Source organism: Equus przewalskii, chromosome 28 (assembly GCF_037783145.1).
Source record: "Equus przewalskii isolate Varuska chromosome 28, EquPr2, whole genome shotgun sequence".
Taxonomy (NCBI): Eukaryota; Metazoa; Chordata; class Mammalia; order Perissodactyla; family Equidae; genus Equus; species Equus przewalskii.
This window is the reverse complement of record NC_091858.1, coordinates 33,032,160-33,044,736: the sequence shown is the minus strand read 5'-3', so window position 1 is coordinate 33,044,736 and position 12,577 is coordinate 33,032,160. Positions and strand designations below refer to the sequence as shown.

Genomic DNA, 12,577 nt, shown 5'->3' with positions numbered 1-12,577 from the left:
TGTCCTGTACTTTTCTTAAAACAGGACTCACAGGTGGTGGGAATTGTTTCCGTTACTGACTTGGGATGTCAACCAAGTTACTTAACCTCTCAGACCCACCTCCTTTTTAATTTTTAATAAAAAATACAAGTTATCAGATAGGTATAGAGTATATAATATTACAGCATATACGTGCTTTAAAAATAGTCACACATATATAGGCATATATATGCACTAAATTCTAAGGATGGTTATTTCCGAATGATAGCATTATATATAATATTTATTTTTTGTGCATTCTTTATATGCCCTATTTCCTACAATAACCACGTGTTATTTTGGTAATCAAGAAAAATGACCGTTCAGGGGTAGTTTCACTTGATTTTCCTTTTATAAAAGAGGCTTAACAGTTTAGCGTGGCTCCCTCCGCCCCCGCTGACCTACATCCTGAGCTCCTTTCCTGGTTTTTCTTTCTCCCCTTGTTCACTCATTGTTTTGTGCAGCACTCACCGCCTCCTGACACATGTCTGATGAGAATGTGGTGGTATAATGTAGTGTGTCCCCACCAGGGCTAGACCCTTAGTCACTGTCCTCGCCTCGCTGACTTACCCCAGGCACCTAGAGCACTGCCTGGACCCACGTGGACCTTCCATAAATATTTGTTGAACAAATAAATGAACTTGAATGACGCCTGCCCTGAACCGGAAAATCCCCAAAAGGGGTGGGAGGGGTAGAGTGGTAGTCACTCATTTACGTTAACACACTAAGAAATAACACTGTATTCGTGTTCATCCTCACTTCTCCCAACAATTTTCTGCAGTCTTTCCAGCCCCGTGGAAAATTCTGCTTTTTTTCAGAGGAGGGGATATGCGTGCATTTCCATGTTTGTTTTCTTCTCTATGTAATCCAGACAAGACTTCTAAACTGAAAAGCACATTGATATTTTTATCCTGACCATGTTTATGTGATTAAAAAATAGATGGGATTGTATCTGCCATGCCTGTGTTCTAGAGATATTTTGAGGACAAATGAGCTAAGGTGTGGAAAGTGCTCTAAAGTTGCTCAGTGCTGCTGGACTCCTGTCCCCCGTTATATTACTATGAGTGCTCAGTGCTGAACATGTGACTGGAAAGTTGAGTGGCTCTCTTTGTATCAGAATTCTAGAATAATCTAGGAGGAAAATCTTATTGTTAGCTTCCTTCAAGTCAAAGAAGGATGTAGTGAGAAAATAACATATATGTATATATGACTCTCTTTTTATTTTTAATAAGAAATATAAATTATATTTTATAGGTATAAATACTTAAATATTTATTGTGAGAGAGAGACTGGCTTGCTAAGTTGTCATTATCATTAAGTAATAGACATTCTGCAAATTATGAGCATCTGATTTGGAAACAGTCTGTACCTGTTCCTGATTCATTGAATGTACCATCTTGATCTCAACTCCGGAAATCCACAAAGCTGTCCAGGCCCTGGTGTCGTTTGGTGGCCAGAATGTGGAATAATATAGACCACCTCCTTTCTGTCAAAATAGTCATGCCACGTGCTGCTCCTTCTCCTTATCTTGATTCCGTCACAGGTGGTCTCCGCTCGCTCTCTCCGCTCCCTGCTCCCTTCCTTCCTCTCCCTGTGTCTCTCCTCTTCTCTCTCTCTCTCTCTCACCTCTTCAATCCATGTGCTCCTTTACCTCAGTCTTCCAAATTATGCTCTTCTTCTCTAAATAAAATATCTTTGTTCTAACCTCTTTTCATATTGTTTGTGAGCCAAAACAAGATTCTGATCACGGTGTAACGCCACTCTACATATTTTAAGAGAAGGAAATTCATTCATTTTGATATTAAATTTGTCACAATAAAGGGCTAGTATAAATCTCTAAGTGCTCATCTCAAAGAAAGGGACTGAAGATTAGAAGGAAGGAGAATTTATTCCTATTTTCTACTGCTTTAATGGTTTGACTTTTTTTATCCATTGCCCATTTAATACTTTCATAATATATTTTTTTAAGTTATCCATGTGGTGGTAGTTTGATTGGAACAGTTGTTTTTCAATTACAAATATACAAAATCTCCATTACTTTATGGGTTAAAATAAGCACTGTGGGCCAGCCTGAGCATCTGATCACCATTTATAAGGTCATTATCCTTTTCAAGTTTCATATACAGTAACTGGCTTACAGACAAACTTTTGGATTACAACCTATTTTTAAGCCATGAAGAGCCATGTTGATTAAAGTCAACCAATTTTCAAACTTCAGTATGAAGGGTATATGGATTATCTAGTGTCTAAACGGGAAGTAAGATGTTATAGAAGTTACATGCACAAGTCCATTTCCTAGTTCTAGCCTCTGCAGGCAAATGATCATCTCCCCACAGTATGATACTACATAGCTAATCCAGTGTGTCAGACAGCCCTGCTTAATAAGCAGAGGACACTCGACCACGGAAAGCAAATATTATATGTATACTATAATATATACTATATATAGTATATATAGTAAACATTTATCGTATTTTATATAATATATATAGTAAGCACATATTGTACTACGTGTCTTGTGTAATATGTTTAGTAAACATATTATGCTTGCATTTTCCAAACTTAAACACATTGTTCTTCCCCTACTGTGGTGAAACTTTAATCATCTCTTCATCCCACTATGATATTAATATATAATTAAATAATAAGGGCAATCATTTTCCTGCATTCTTAAATAGAGGTTTTAATCACCTTATCTGAGTGCACAAAATTTACATCTGATACTGAAGAAAATCATGTTTCATGATTCAAGATACAACAGTTTCAGTAGAGGAATGGTGGTTCTGCTCCAGTGTTGTGGTAGACCGTTGGCTATGGGTATGGTGGGATTTTTTTTTTTCTTTCTTTTAAGGAACCAAGCTCTGGTTGGTTGCTTTGTTCATTAGGACATACAGCTAAGGAGTGTTTTGCAACCAGACATGATCTCTGACGGGGATGGGGGAGGGGCTGGTGGGCTGAGTTCATCTGAGCCTCAACATCAGTTTTTCCTGTTGACAGCGATTTTGTTTTAGGAGCAAAACTGCATTGTTCCCTGTACATCAACTGATGAATAGTAGTTCTATCTTGTTAAAAGGATATATTATTCATAGTTTTAAAGGAAGAAAAGGATCTCAGTTCAGATTCACAGTTCCCAGCCTGTATTTCTGTCATTCAAAAAAAAAGAAAGATGACAGAGGAAATGTTTACATCAGTTTAATAGGCATTAGCTTTATTTTTCAAAACACTCTGTTTTAAAGCACAATAGACTCTGCAGTTGTTTATAAATTTAAGGTATTCATCAGTGTGAAATAATTATTTCCTTTCCCCATTTCCTCTTATTGGAAAAAAAAATACACTCAGTCTCCTAGCAAGACACAATCCATTTTGCTAAGTTATTTGTCAGTTTTTATGAAGTGTGTTTACTGTCACCGGGGCAGAGGTTTAGACCAGATGCAGGATTAGCGAGGCAGTGTGACATACGGTGCTTTTGTAGGTCATGGGGTGTGTTTGGTGCGCTAACTATCATGGATTTATCTTATCCTTGTTTAACCGCTGAGCAGAAAGTGAGCCTTCCCGGTATTGTTCCATTCATGTTCCTCTGCACTCATTCAGAAGTCTGACACTTCCTTTGCCTGGAAGATTAAAGGGGCAGTGTGGTATCTTTTGATGATGTGCAAAATAGCCCCTCAGTCCACGTTCCTTGGACGATGCTAACCACTCAGAAGTTGAAATGCTGTTCATCTGCCCTGGAATTAACCAGAAACCTGGTTTTCTTTTCCTTCTTGACAAGTTCTCTTAAAAGCATAAACTTTTTTCTCTCTCTCTCTCTCTCTCTCTTATTTTTAGTGTTGATCAGGGAGAGAAAGGAAATATGGAAACAAAAAAATAAACAGTACTAAAGAAAAGGAAATATGTAAAACAATGAAAAGCACAGAATTGTGCTTTTTCTTTCTGTGATAATCTTTCAGTAGGTGTTAGGTTGTGATGGTGATCCTTTAATCCTGTGGCTTATCTATCACCCCATTATATATTATTTTCTCCCTTATGAGAAAAGCAGTGTTTATTATCACAGGTGGCAAAACACAGAAGTAAAAAACAAGCAGAGAGGTTACATTTAATCACTTTAAGCGGGTTGCATGTTTGCTTTTTTTTTTTTTGCGTTCGTTCCCAAGCGCGAAGCCTGTAAACCGAGGGAGGGAGAGGACAGACTGACTCTCTCATGCACGTGGCCGAGATGGGCCAGGAGAACAGGTGCTGAGCCCATGTGAAGATAAACATTAGATGGTTGTTGGCGATATTTAGCCAGAGAGCTAAAGAAAGAGTTCAGAAATACCATTGTGCTACTGTTCAAATATTTACTAATTGAACCTGGAAGGGAAAAAATGTTGGCCACCTCATGTAGAATTCCTTGTTCTTTTCATTCTTTAAACAGCGTCTCAAAGATCGAAGAGAAGGGGATTGTTAATCTAAGAAAGAAATGTGAGCTTTGCTTATGGAGTTTCAGGTATCCCCAATGTGTACTTCAATAAGGAAATACAGTTTGGCAATCTTGCATTTGTCAAAACATTCTTTTATATTTCTTGCCTGTTTATTTTAAGAGGTGATTTACCAGGCGGGCAGATTAGAATGTTTACTACGCACAGTGTGTCTTTCCTCTCTCTCCGTGGCTGTAGCCCTGGCATTAAGCACACCACAGTGAGATGTCGGGAGCGTATTCAACATGAGCATGATGATTTAGAAAGAGCTGGGAAGTCGGAGCAAGCAGATACTTGAGACACAGTTTGTCTTCCAAATATTTGAATGTGTGTTGCTGCCTACTTTTTAAGTTTAACGTTATTATTTTCACATCTATGAATTTTGGAAGATTTAAAAAGACGATACCCCATGGACTTTCTTAGGAAAAAGGACAGTTACTGGAGAATTTGCCCAGAAGGGGTAGTGCCTTTAAAAATACTGCTAATAAGTTTTATATTATGCAGCAGGTCTTTCTGATACATTTTTGTTGTTTTCTGTTCTTTGATTTGAAGCAACCCCTCTTGTGGCATTGAATGCAGGCTGAGAGCATTCATTCATTTAAGCTCAGGACTCAAGTAATAACTAGAGTTAGCTGTTTCCTCTCTAAAGGTAGGAGAGCTAATGAGAAACACAGATTAGGAGCCAAGATCTATTCTGAGATTACGATAAAATGTCCTAACGGAAAGTTTAGGGTGAAATGAAAGACTGAGGACATAATTATGCTTTTCTGGGACAGAGTCTTGAATGAGGCAAACCAGCTTGCTAAAGTTCCTATATGACTTTAAATAGCCACATTCTCTACCATACCAGCATTGTGATGTAATATCCTTATAATATTTAATAATTAGTCTACTATTTACACAATTTGTTTAAAACTCCCTTAGAATATATGTAGCCCGTATCAAGAAAAATTCCAGGGTGATTTTGGGTTTTGCATAAACAGCTCCCAGGTTACATGTGAAAGAAAAACTGAGCTTTCAATATCCTATTTTGGTTAAACTTTCTATAGAAAGTTTGTGAAGCAGGGGAATCATCGTAGCCCCGAGAACATGACCGTCTGGTCACGACATAACTGCAGCAAAACTGGCCGTGCACACTCATCCCACGTGGGGTGACCTCCACAGCCGGCTGCTGGCCCCGATGGGGGCTGCAGTGCCCAGCGCCCTCTCACACTTGGAAAACCTGCCCCCATTTACAAATGACAAACCCTCCGGGGTGAAGCCCTCGGAATCTGAGAAGCATAAGGTCCGCTTTATTTAATTTCCTCTCATTTACCCAGAGTCACAATCTATTTTAGTAAATAAATTCAGGAAATTGGTAAAGCACTTTACTCCATCCGTTATGTATCAGTAATTAACATGATTGTCACGTTTTTCCTGGCTCCGGGGGCTGCTGTTGCTTACAGCTTCCCTCACATGCCTGCGACCAGTTTATAACATCCCTGGTAATGGGTGTTACTGAGTGTAAACTATTTAAACAAACAAAACAGCTACACGCTTTGCAGAGAAATGCGCTTCCTCTGTTTTATTCACAAAGATTCCTAACCTTAGAGATTTTCCTGTATTGATTCTGGCATTCTTTTCAAATGACCCTTTGCACTTTTCACCCACGACTACTTTACACCCTGGGATAGAATAAAAGAAGTGATAATTCATTCAAAGGCATCAGCAAGCATCTCTTTCTTGCTCTAATCCCCCAGCCCCTTTATTTTGGTTGTTACAACAGAGCCTATCTTAATAGCTTCAACTGTTCACCAGGTAGAACTGATTCCTTTTCCTACCTTCATTAGCCACTGCGTGTTGTTCTCCATGATGTTCTCCAGCACTTGCAGTCTCTGCACAGAGTCGTCATAGTCTGGCGGCGCGTCCCTCTGCACGGCATTCGGGACGTAGGAGCTGGAAGAAGAGCGGCAGTTGTCTGTCTCGGGCAGGAGGAAAGTGTAGCTGCAAGAGCCGTGCTGAACCTGATACTGTCTCTTCCCTATGCTGTCCATGCTTTTCCGAAAGTTGTTATAGGCTGCGGCTAAGACAAGATCACAGCTCAAAGTAAAGAAAACAATCTGCCACATTCTTTCTTTTCTTTTGGTAATAAACCACCAGCTTAGCAAACTTCAGGGCACATAAGACTCCCGAGTCCTAAGCTGTCCTCTCAGATGCAGTGCTCTGCTGCCATGGCTTAAGGTCCATCAATGAAAATCTTCTCTTTCCTCCTTTTCTAGCAGCAAACGTGGTTTTTGATGCTGTCTTCTCTCCGGTCCTGCAGTGAGCTGTCAGATTGCAGCAGGACGAGTAAGCCTGCTTACTTGCGAGGGCCGTATTCGCTGTACAGATCAGCGTTAATGCTTCTTTGTTTCTCTTCCTCCAGATTCTGTGGTGTTAGGATCCGAATCAATCACTTTCCTTTCCTTATATGATAAGTTGATAAGAGCAGCCAGACATGTGTAGTGAGCTGCTCCGCCCTCCTGGCTTGTCCGTTATCTTCCTGTAGGGGGGTCACTAGCCAGGCAACAGGAAAAATCTGAGCATGATGCTGCTGTCCAACCAGGACTATATGCTGCAGAAACCCTCTGGGAAAATCCGATCAGTTACAGGACCCCTGGGTATTTCAGAGGCACCACCCTAATTGAGCATTTCCTAGAGAGAGCAGTGGGTCTCTTGTGTCTGAAACTGATTTCACAGTGCTAAGCTGGTGAAATATCTGGGGTAATAACTTTAACTTTAAAGTACAATGAAAGTTCCTGTTTTTTCCCTTTAGGAATAAAAATACTACAAATATGTCAGGACTTTGGTTTATTTTTGTTATTACAAACAAAGGAGAAGTCGTCTTGCTCTTGTAAACTCTTTGCTTTTTCATAGGGAAAATAGTTTCATCAGTATTACTTGGTTTTTGAACTATTAGCTAAGTATACAAAATTTTCATTTTAAAGCAGTTAGATCTTCCTTGATTAAATCAGTTTAGGAGGTCCATTTCTGAGCTCTAATATTTTAAACAAAATAGCCACGGCAGTATTCAAAATAAGCTTAAAATAGACTAGACTGAATAATGGTCTGTTAAATTGCAATAAATAGAGAATTAAAACTTAAATAAGAAGATGTTGAGAGAGGAACTCGTAAATTCTCCTTTATTGGATCAGAATTTGCTCAAATCCCATCATTTTGCAACATATTATCCAGCATCAATTAAATCTGTCCCACCGGGTGTTGGACTCAGGCAAATCACTTCTTTTTAATTAAGCTCTTGTGTCCTCATCTGTAAAATTTAGGGATTGCATTAATTCCCAAGATTTTTCTCCTTCAGTTCTATGGCTCTGTATATGCTCCAAGTTACTTCCTTTAATAAAACTAAAACTTAACACTTCAGAGACTAACAAGATGCTAACTCATCAGCCATAGCGTACACAAGGAAAACACTTGGGAGTCCGCCGTGGTCTGTTTATATCTCCTGCCCAGGATTTGTTCTTCCCAGTCAGTGGTAGCATTTCTGGCACGTTGGACCACATCTACCCATGAAACCCAGTGTCAGTCTCTGTCATGTAAGATCAGCTTTCAGAGGATTACAGAATTGTAATTTTAATTCCCGGGTGGATGTGGAACTCGTATAGTGAATTCTGTTTTCCTGGAATGTGTTTTCAAGAGACCTGATTAGACCTTTAAAAACGTCTCTCCTAACTTGGGCTGTCTCCCAGGTTACCTCTAAAGCCAGGATTCTTAACCAGAGGTCCACAGACAGAATTCATGGGGTCCATGAACTTGGATGGGAAAATATATGTCTTTATTTTTCACCAAGCTCTCAGTGAAACATAGCTTTTTCTTTAACTTTGGCTAGGTCGCGAACAACAGTGGTCAATATCTGTGGCTTTCTCATCAATGGAAATCATAGATGTTTTGTTATGATAGCTCAGGCTATCACTTGCACTCAGCACTACAATGTTGTCAGATCCATCTCTAGATCCTGTGATTTAATATCAGAATAAAATAGCACATGTCGTTTTCTGAGAAGGGGTTCATAGACTTTACTAGACTACTAAGGGTTCTGTCGCACAAAGAAGCTAGAACTCCTGCTTCAGAAGGGTCACGTAGAAGAGGGTCTTTGATTCCACTGTGATTCTGGTGTGTGGTTTCTGCTAAAGGAACAAATTAAAGAAAATATAGCCATTGAGACTAGGAGCTGTAGAGGAAAGCATATAGGCTTGATGATCAGACCTGTGTTAGGACCCTGCTTCAGTGAGACCCGAAGCAAATGCTTAACTTCTCCAAGCCTCAGTTTCCCTACTTGTGCAATGAGATGATTCTTTCTTTGTAGTGCCTTTAGGATTAAAATGATACAGAATAGTAAATGTTACTTAGGAATATTAGATTCCTTCCTTTTTCAGCACTTTCCTTTAAGTGGAAATGAGTTCTTCCACTATCAGATATTACAACTGAGTTATTCTCTGATTGAATGTGAAGCAGTAGCATAGGGTGCAAATTTTTTCTTCTAAGTTACTCCCCATTTGAAAAGGCATATTATAAGGTATTAACATTGCATTTGTGGTTTTAAAAATCATTCATCTGCCTTCCAGGGAAGTAGGGTGGTTTAAGAAGAAGCCGCAGGAAGCGGATGTACCACAAGTACTTGTCTGCTACTGTTGTCTCAGGCACTCTGCGGGGCACTGAGAACAGAGAGTAACACAAGGGGACTTCAGACTTAAGGAAGCTAATGGAGTGAGGGAGAGAGACCCACCAACCGATAGGATGTGGTAAGAGGAGGAATTGTGAGAGCATACAGAAGGAAGACAATGTTGCTTCCAGGGCACTGGTCCTATAGACAGTTGGCATGGATGCTTCCTTATCCATCCGTCCACTCAAGGTCGGAACATACAGCAAGCAACTCTTCGTAGGTTCCTAAATAGATGTTATTACCAGAGAGTCTGGGGAAGCTCTGGGTAGACCAGGGGTAGGCAAACTTCTTCTTTCAAGGGTCGGATAGTACATATTACCAGCTTTGCAGTCCATACTGTCTCTGTCGCAGCTACCCAACTCTGCTGTTGTGGCAGAAAAGCAGCCATAGACAATCCACAAGCAAGGAGTATGGCTATGTTCCAACAAAGCTTTATTCATGGGCACTGAAATTTGAATTTCTTGTAATTTTCACACATCAGGAAATATTGGTCTCTGGGTTTTTTCCAGCCATTTAGAAATGTAAAAACCATTCTTAGCCGTTCAAAACACATCATGGAGTGTAGTCTGCTGACCCCTGAGTTAGAACTAGGAGAGTCGGCCAAGGAGGGATGTGACATGGTCAGTGAGGCCACTCTCAACGCATGGCCAATGTAAACAGGGAACTCTTCCATGCCTCGGATCACAGCACGGCTTCTTAAAGAATTGAGAAGCATGAGACAGGCTGGGGAAAAGGGACTTAGGAAAGGGGCAGGAACGTGTACCCACAGAGAAAGTGCCACTTTGAAGCTGGATCTAAAATGCAAGACAAGGAGATGCACCAGGAGAGCTGACCCCAGTGTAGAGCAACGTCGCTGTGCACTGGGCCGGCCTCAGGCAGCACACCGGCAGCTGCAGAAGGCAGCGCGTTTGCTGTAATGGGAGCAGCACACGCTGCTGCAGTGACCCGTCCCTGAGGAAATGCAGCGAAGTTCTGCAGGTCCACTGCAGCCAGCGAGGAAGAGCCTGTAGGAGACCCTAGAAAGAGGCAGATCTCGGCGAGGAGTCCCATGAAGGAGGACAGGCTAGGATTGCGCCTGTGGCCAGCTGACTGAAAGGGCCAACAGTCAACCCTCCTGCCCTCGCTTACCGACAGGCCTGCTGTAGTCATCTAGTTTGCACCACGCCACTGGCTGCTGAGTGACAACCTCCACCCCAGCCTGGGCTTCGAGGCCAAACGCAGCCCAGATCCTTGGCTCCTGAACGGGGCTTCACTGGGGTTCTCAGAGCTGTTCATTTTCCAAGAGAATCTTGAGTTTTCTTCAATGACTTGCTGACAGGATAGCTAAAGGCAGATGAAGCCATAAAATGAGAAATATTATGACAGCCTTCCCCAAAGTTGCCTGCCTGCCCAACCAATTTTTTTTTCCTAACAGTTCTGCCGAACAGCTGTGCATGGTACTGTTTATTTTATTAATAATGTTTGTTTTCTCCCTCATACTGTATGTCATCAGTTGACATTTCGGAGGCTCCCGTTTATTCTCTGTAGAGCTGTCTCAGGTTCTCCTTGTACCTTGCCATAAAGAGGTAAATCCTGTTTGATGGTACCGAAAAGACCACCTATTCCCTGAAAGAGGCCAGCATGACAAAGAACTTTGCCTTCAGTTTGCCCTGTGGAACCAAAGCCCTAAGGCGTGGGAAAAGCCAGAGGACCTCCCGTTGGTTGTGGCCTCCCTGGCCTCTCTAGAAATGTAGGTCGTGTGGACATAGATCTGCTTCTGTCTGGATCGTGGAATCCGAGTGACCACAAGCTTCTAGAGGCCCCAGGTCATCCAGAGCAATCTGTGAGGCTCCCAAGAGACACTTGACTCTGTTTGAATGGTGTCCTGGGAAGCCAGAAACCAAAGGAGGATGCCAACTTTAAGTCAGTGCAAAGCAGGGCAGCCCCCGAGCCGTGGATTGCCAAATAAAATTTTTAAGTAGGCCCAGATGACCTCTGTTGTTGTCCAGTGAGCCAGTTCAATATTCAGTATTTAACTGGAGAGTTCTATTGTTGGAGAAATCATGGGATAGAAGTTGGACCACCTGGCCCAGGGGGAAGGGGGATATTGCTTTACGAACTGTTAAAATCCCAATAAGTGTACATCACAAATAGATGCTTTGAAAACCCATATCTAATTGGAAAACACATAGGAAGGACTGAGACATGCTTAGAGGCACACTGACCGCCTGCATCCGTTGCATGCCTTGTGCCAGAGTTGTTTTCCATCATTTCTGGGCGGGTCCTTTGGAGTCCGTCTCATGCCTGCCCTAGTCACCATCACCCAGCGCGGTCCACTCTCATCATGTCACTGCTGCTTGCAGGCCTTGGAGACAGTGACTGGGGCAGGCTTATTTGGCCAGCATGGCCTTAATTTTTGGAAAGCTCTGTGTTGGTGTAAGAGGAACTCTCAGTACTGAAATACCCCAAGAAATGAAGCTGGGGACACTCTGTTTAGACTTTTGGCCGTTTGCAGACAGACGGGCACACTCAGGACTCTTGGGCGCCTGGCATGCTGGAGACAGAAGGGGCTCTGGAGACATCTTGTCCATCTCTCCTCCCTCCCTATCCCCAGCCTTTTTAAAATTGGCCAAGTAAAATCAGTCCACATGTTTATGTCCAACTTAATGTTCTGTGTACAGGAAAAACCATTACAAAGTTCACTGGATGTAAAATTGTTGTTCAAGAAAGTTATTTTACTACTTTTCTTCCAAATTGTGTGCAGTAGTTAATGAGAGCTAAAGAAGAAGCTGCAACTGGCAACTAATAATAATAATAATAATAATTTCAGCTTTCCTAAGCAGGCTCCCTCCCTGGTGACTCCTTTATAAGCTTCAGGGAAGAGCTCCATTTCTCTCTTTCCACTTCGTTTTACTATATGCTGAACTGAACCTGAAGAAACACAAATGGAGTCCTTTTGTAAAAACTTTGGTGTTACCTCTCTCTGGAGTTACTAATCATGTGAAAGTAATATCAAACCCTGAATCTGTAATGCCGTGAAAGATAATTCTCAGCCCTGGGCTTTGAAAAAAGTACCAAAGGGAAAAGCCCTTTCAAGTTTACATAAAGACAGAAGAAAATCAGTATAAATATAAAGACACACATACACATAATCGTGGAAGGTAGGTTTCACCCCTATAATGGATAAGGAAATCAAAGCTCAGTGAGGTGAGATGACAAGAATTCTGTCAGCCTGTTCCATGTCTGTGCTGTTTTTTTTTTTTTTTTAACCTTAAGGGTGATGAATTTAAGGAGAATTTAAATCCATAATTTTTTACCCCAATTTTAACATGGCAAAACACAACCTTCTTTGGAGAGGATCAAGAACCACGGTTTCGTACTGGCTATCACATCTTTGCAGCACAAACCCAGCAACAGAATCCATTTT

The 12,577-nt window shown here is 41.4% G+C and overlaps 2 protein-coding genes across 15 annotated transcripts in view; one reads left to right on the top strand and one right to left on the bottom strand.

The window, feature by feature from the left end:
- Nucleotides 1–7,219, bottom strand: part of ANGPT2 (angiopoietin 2) — a 54,433-nt gene extending 47,214 nt beyond the window's left edge. Inside the window, exon 1 of one of the 2 annotated variants that reach the window (XM_008514514.2) lies at nucleotides 6,293–7,219. In XM_008514514.2, coding sequence (XP_008512736.1) covers nucleotides 6,293–6,580 — 288 coding nt within the window. In that variant the 5' untranslated portion in view covers nucleotides 6,581–7,219. The remainder of the gene's footprint in view (nucleotides 1–6,292) is intronic. The other variant, XM_008514513.2, reaches the window with a different exon arrangement.
- MCPH1 (microcephalin 1) overlaps nucleotides 1–12,577 on the top strand; it is a 233,978-nt gene that overhangs the window by 157,871 nt on the left and 63,530 nt on the right. The gene's annotated exons all lie outside the window — the stretch shown is intronic.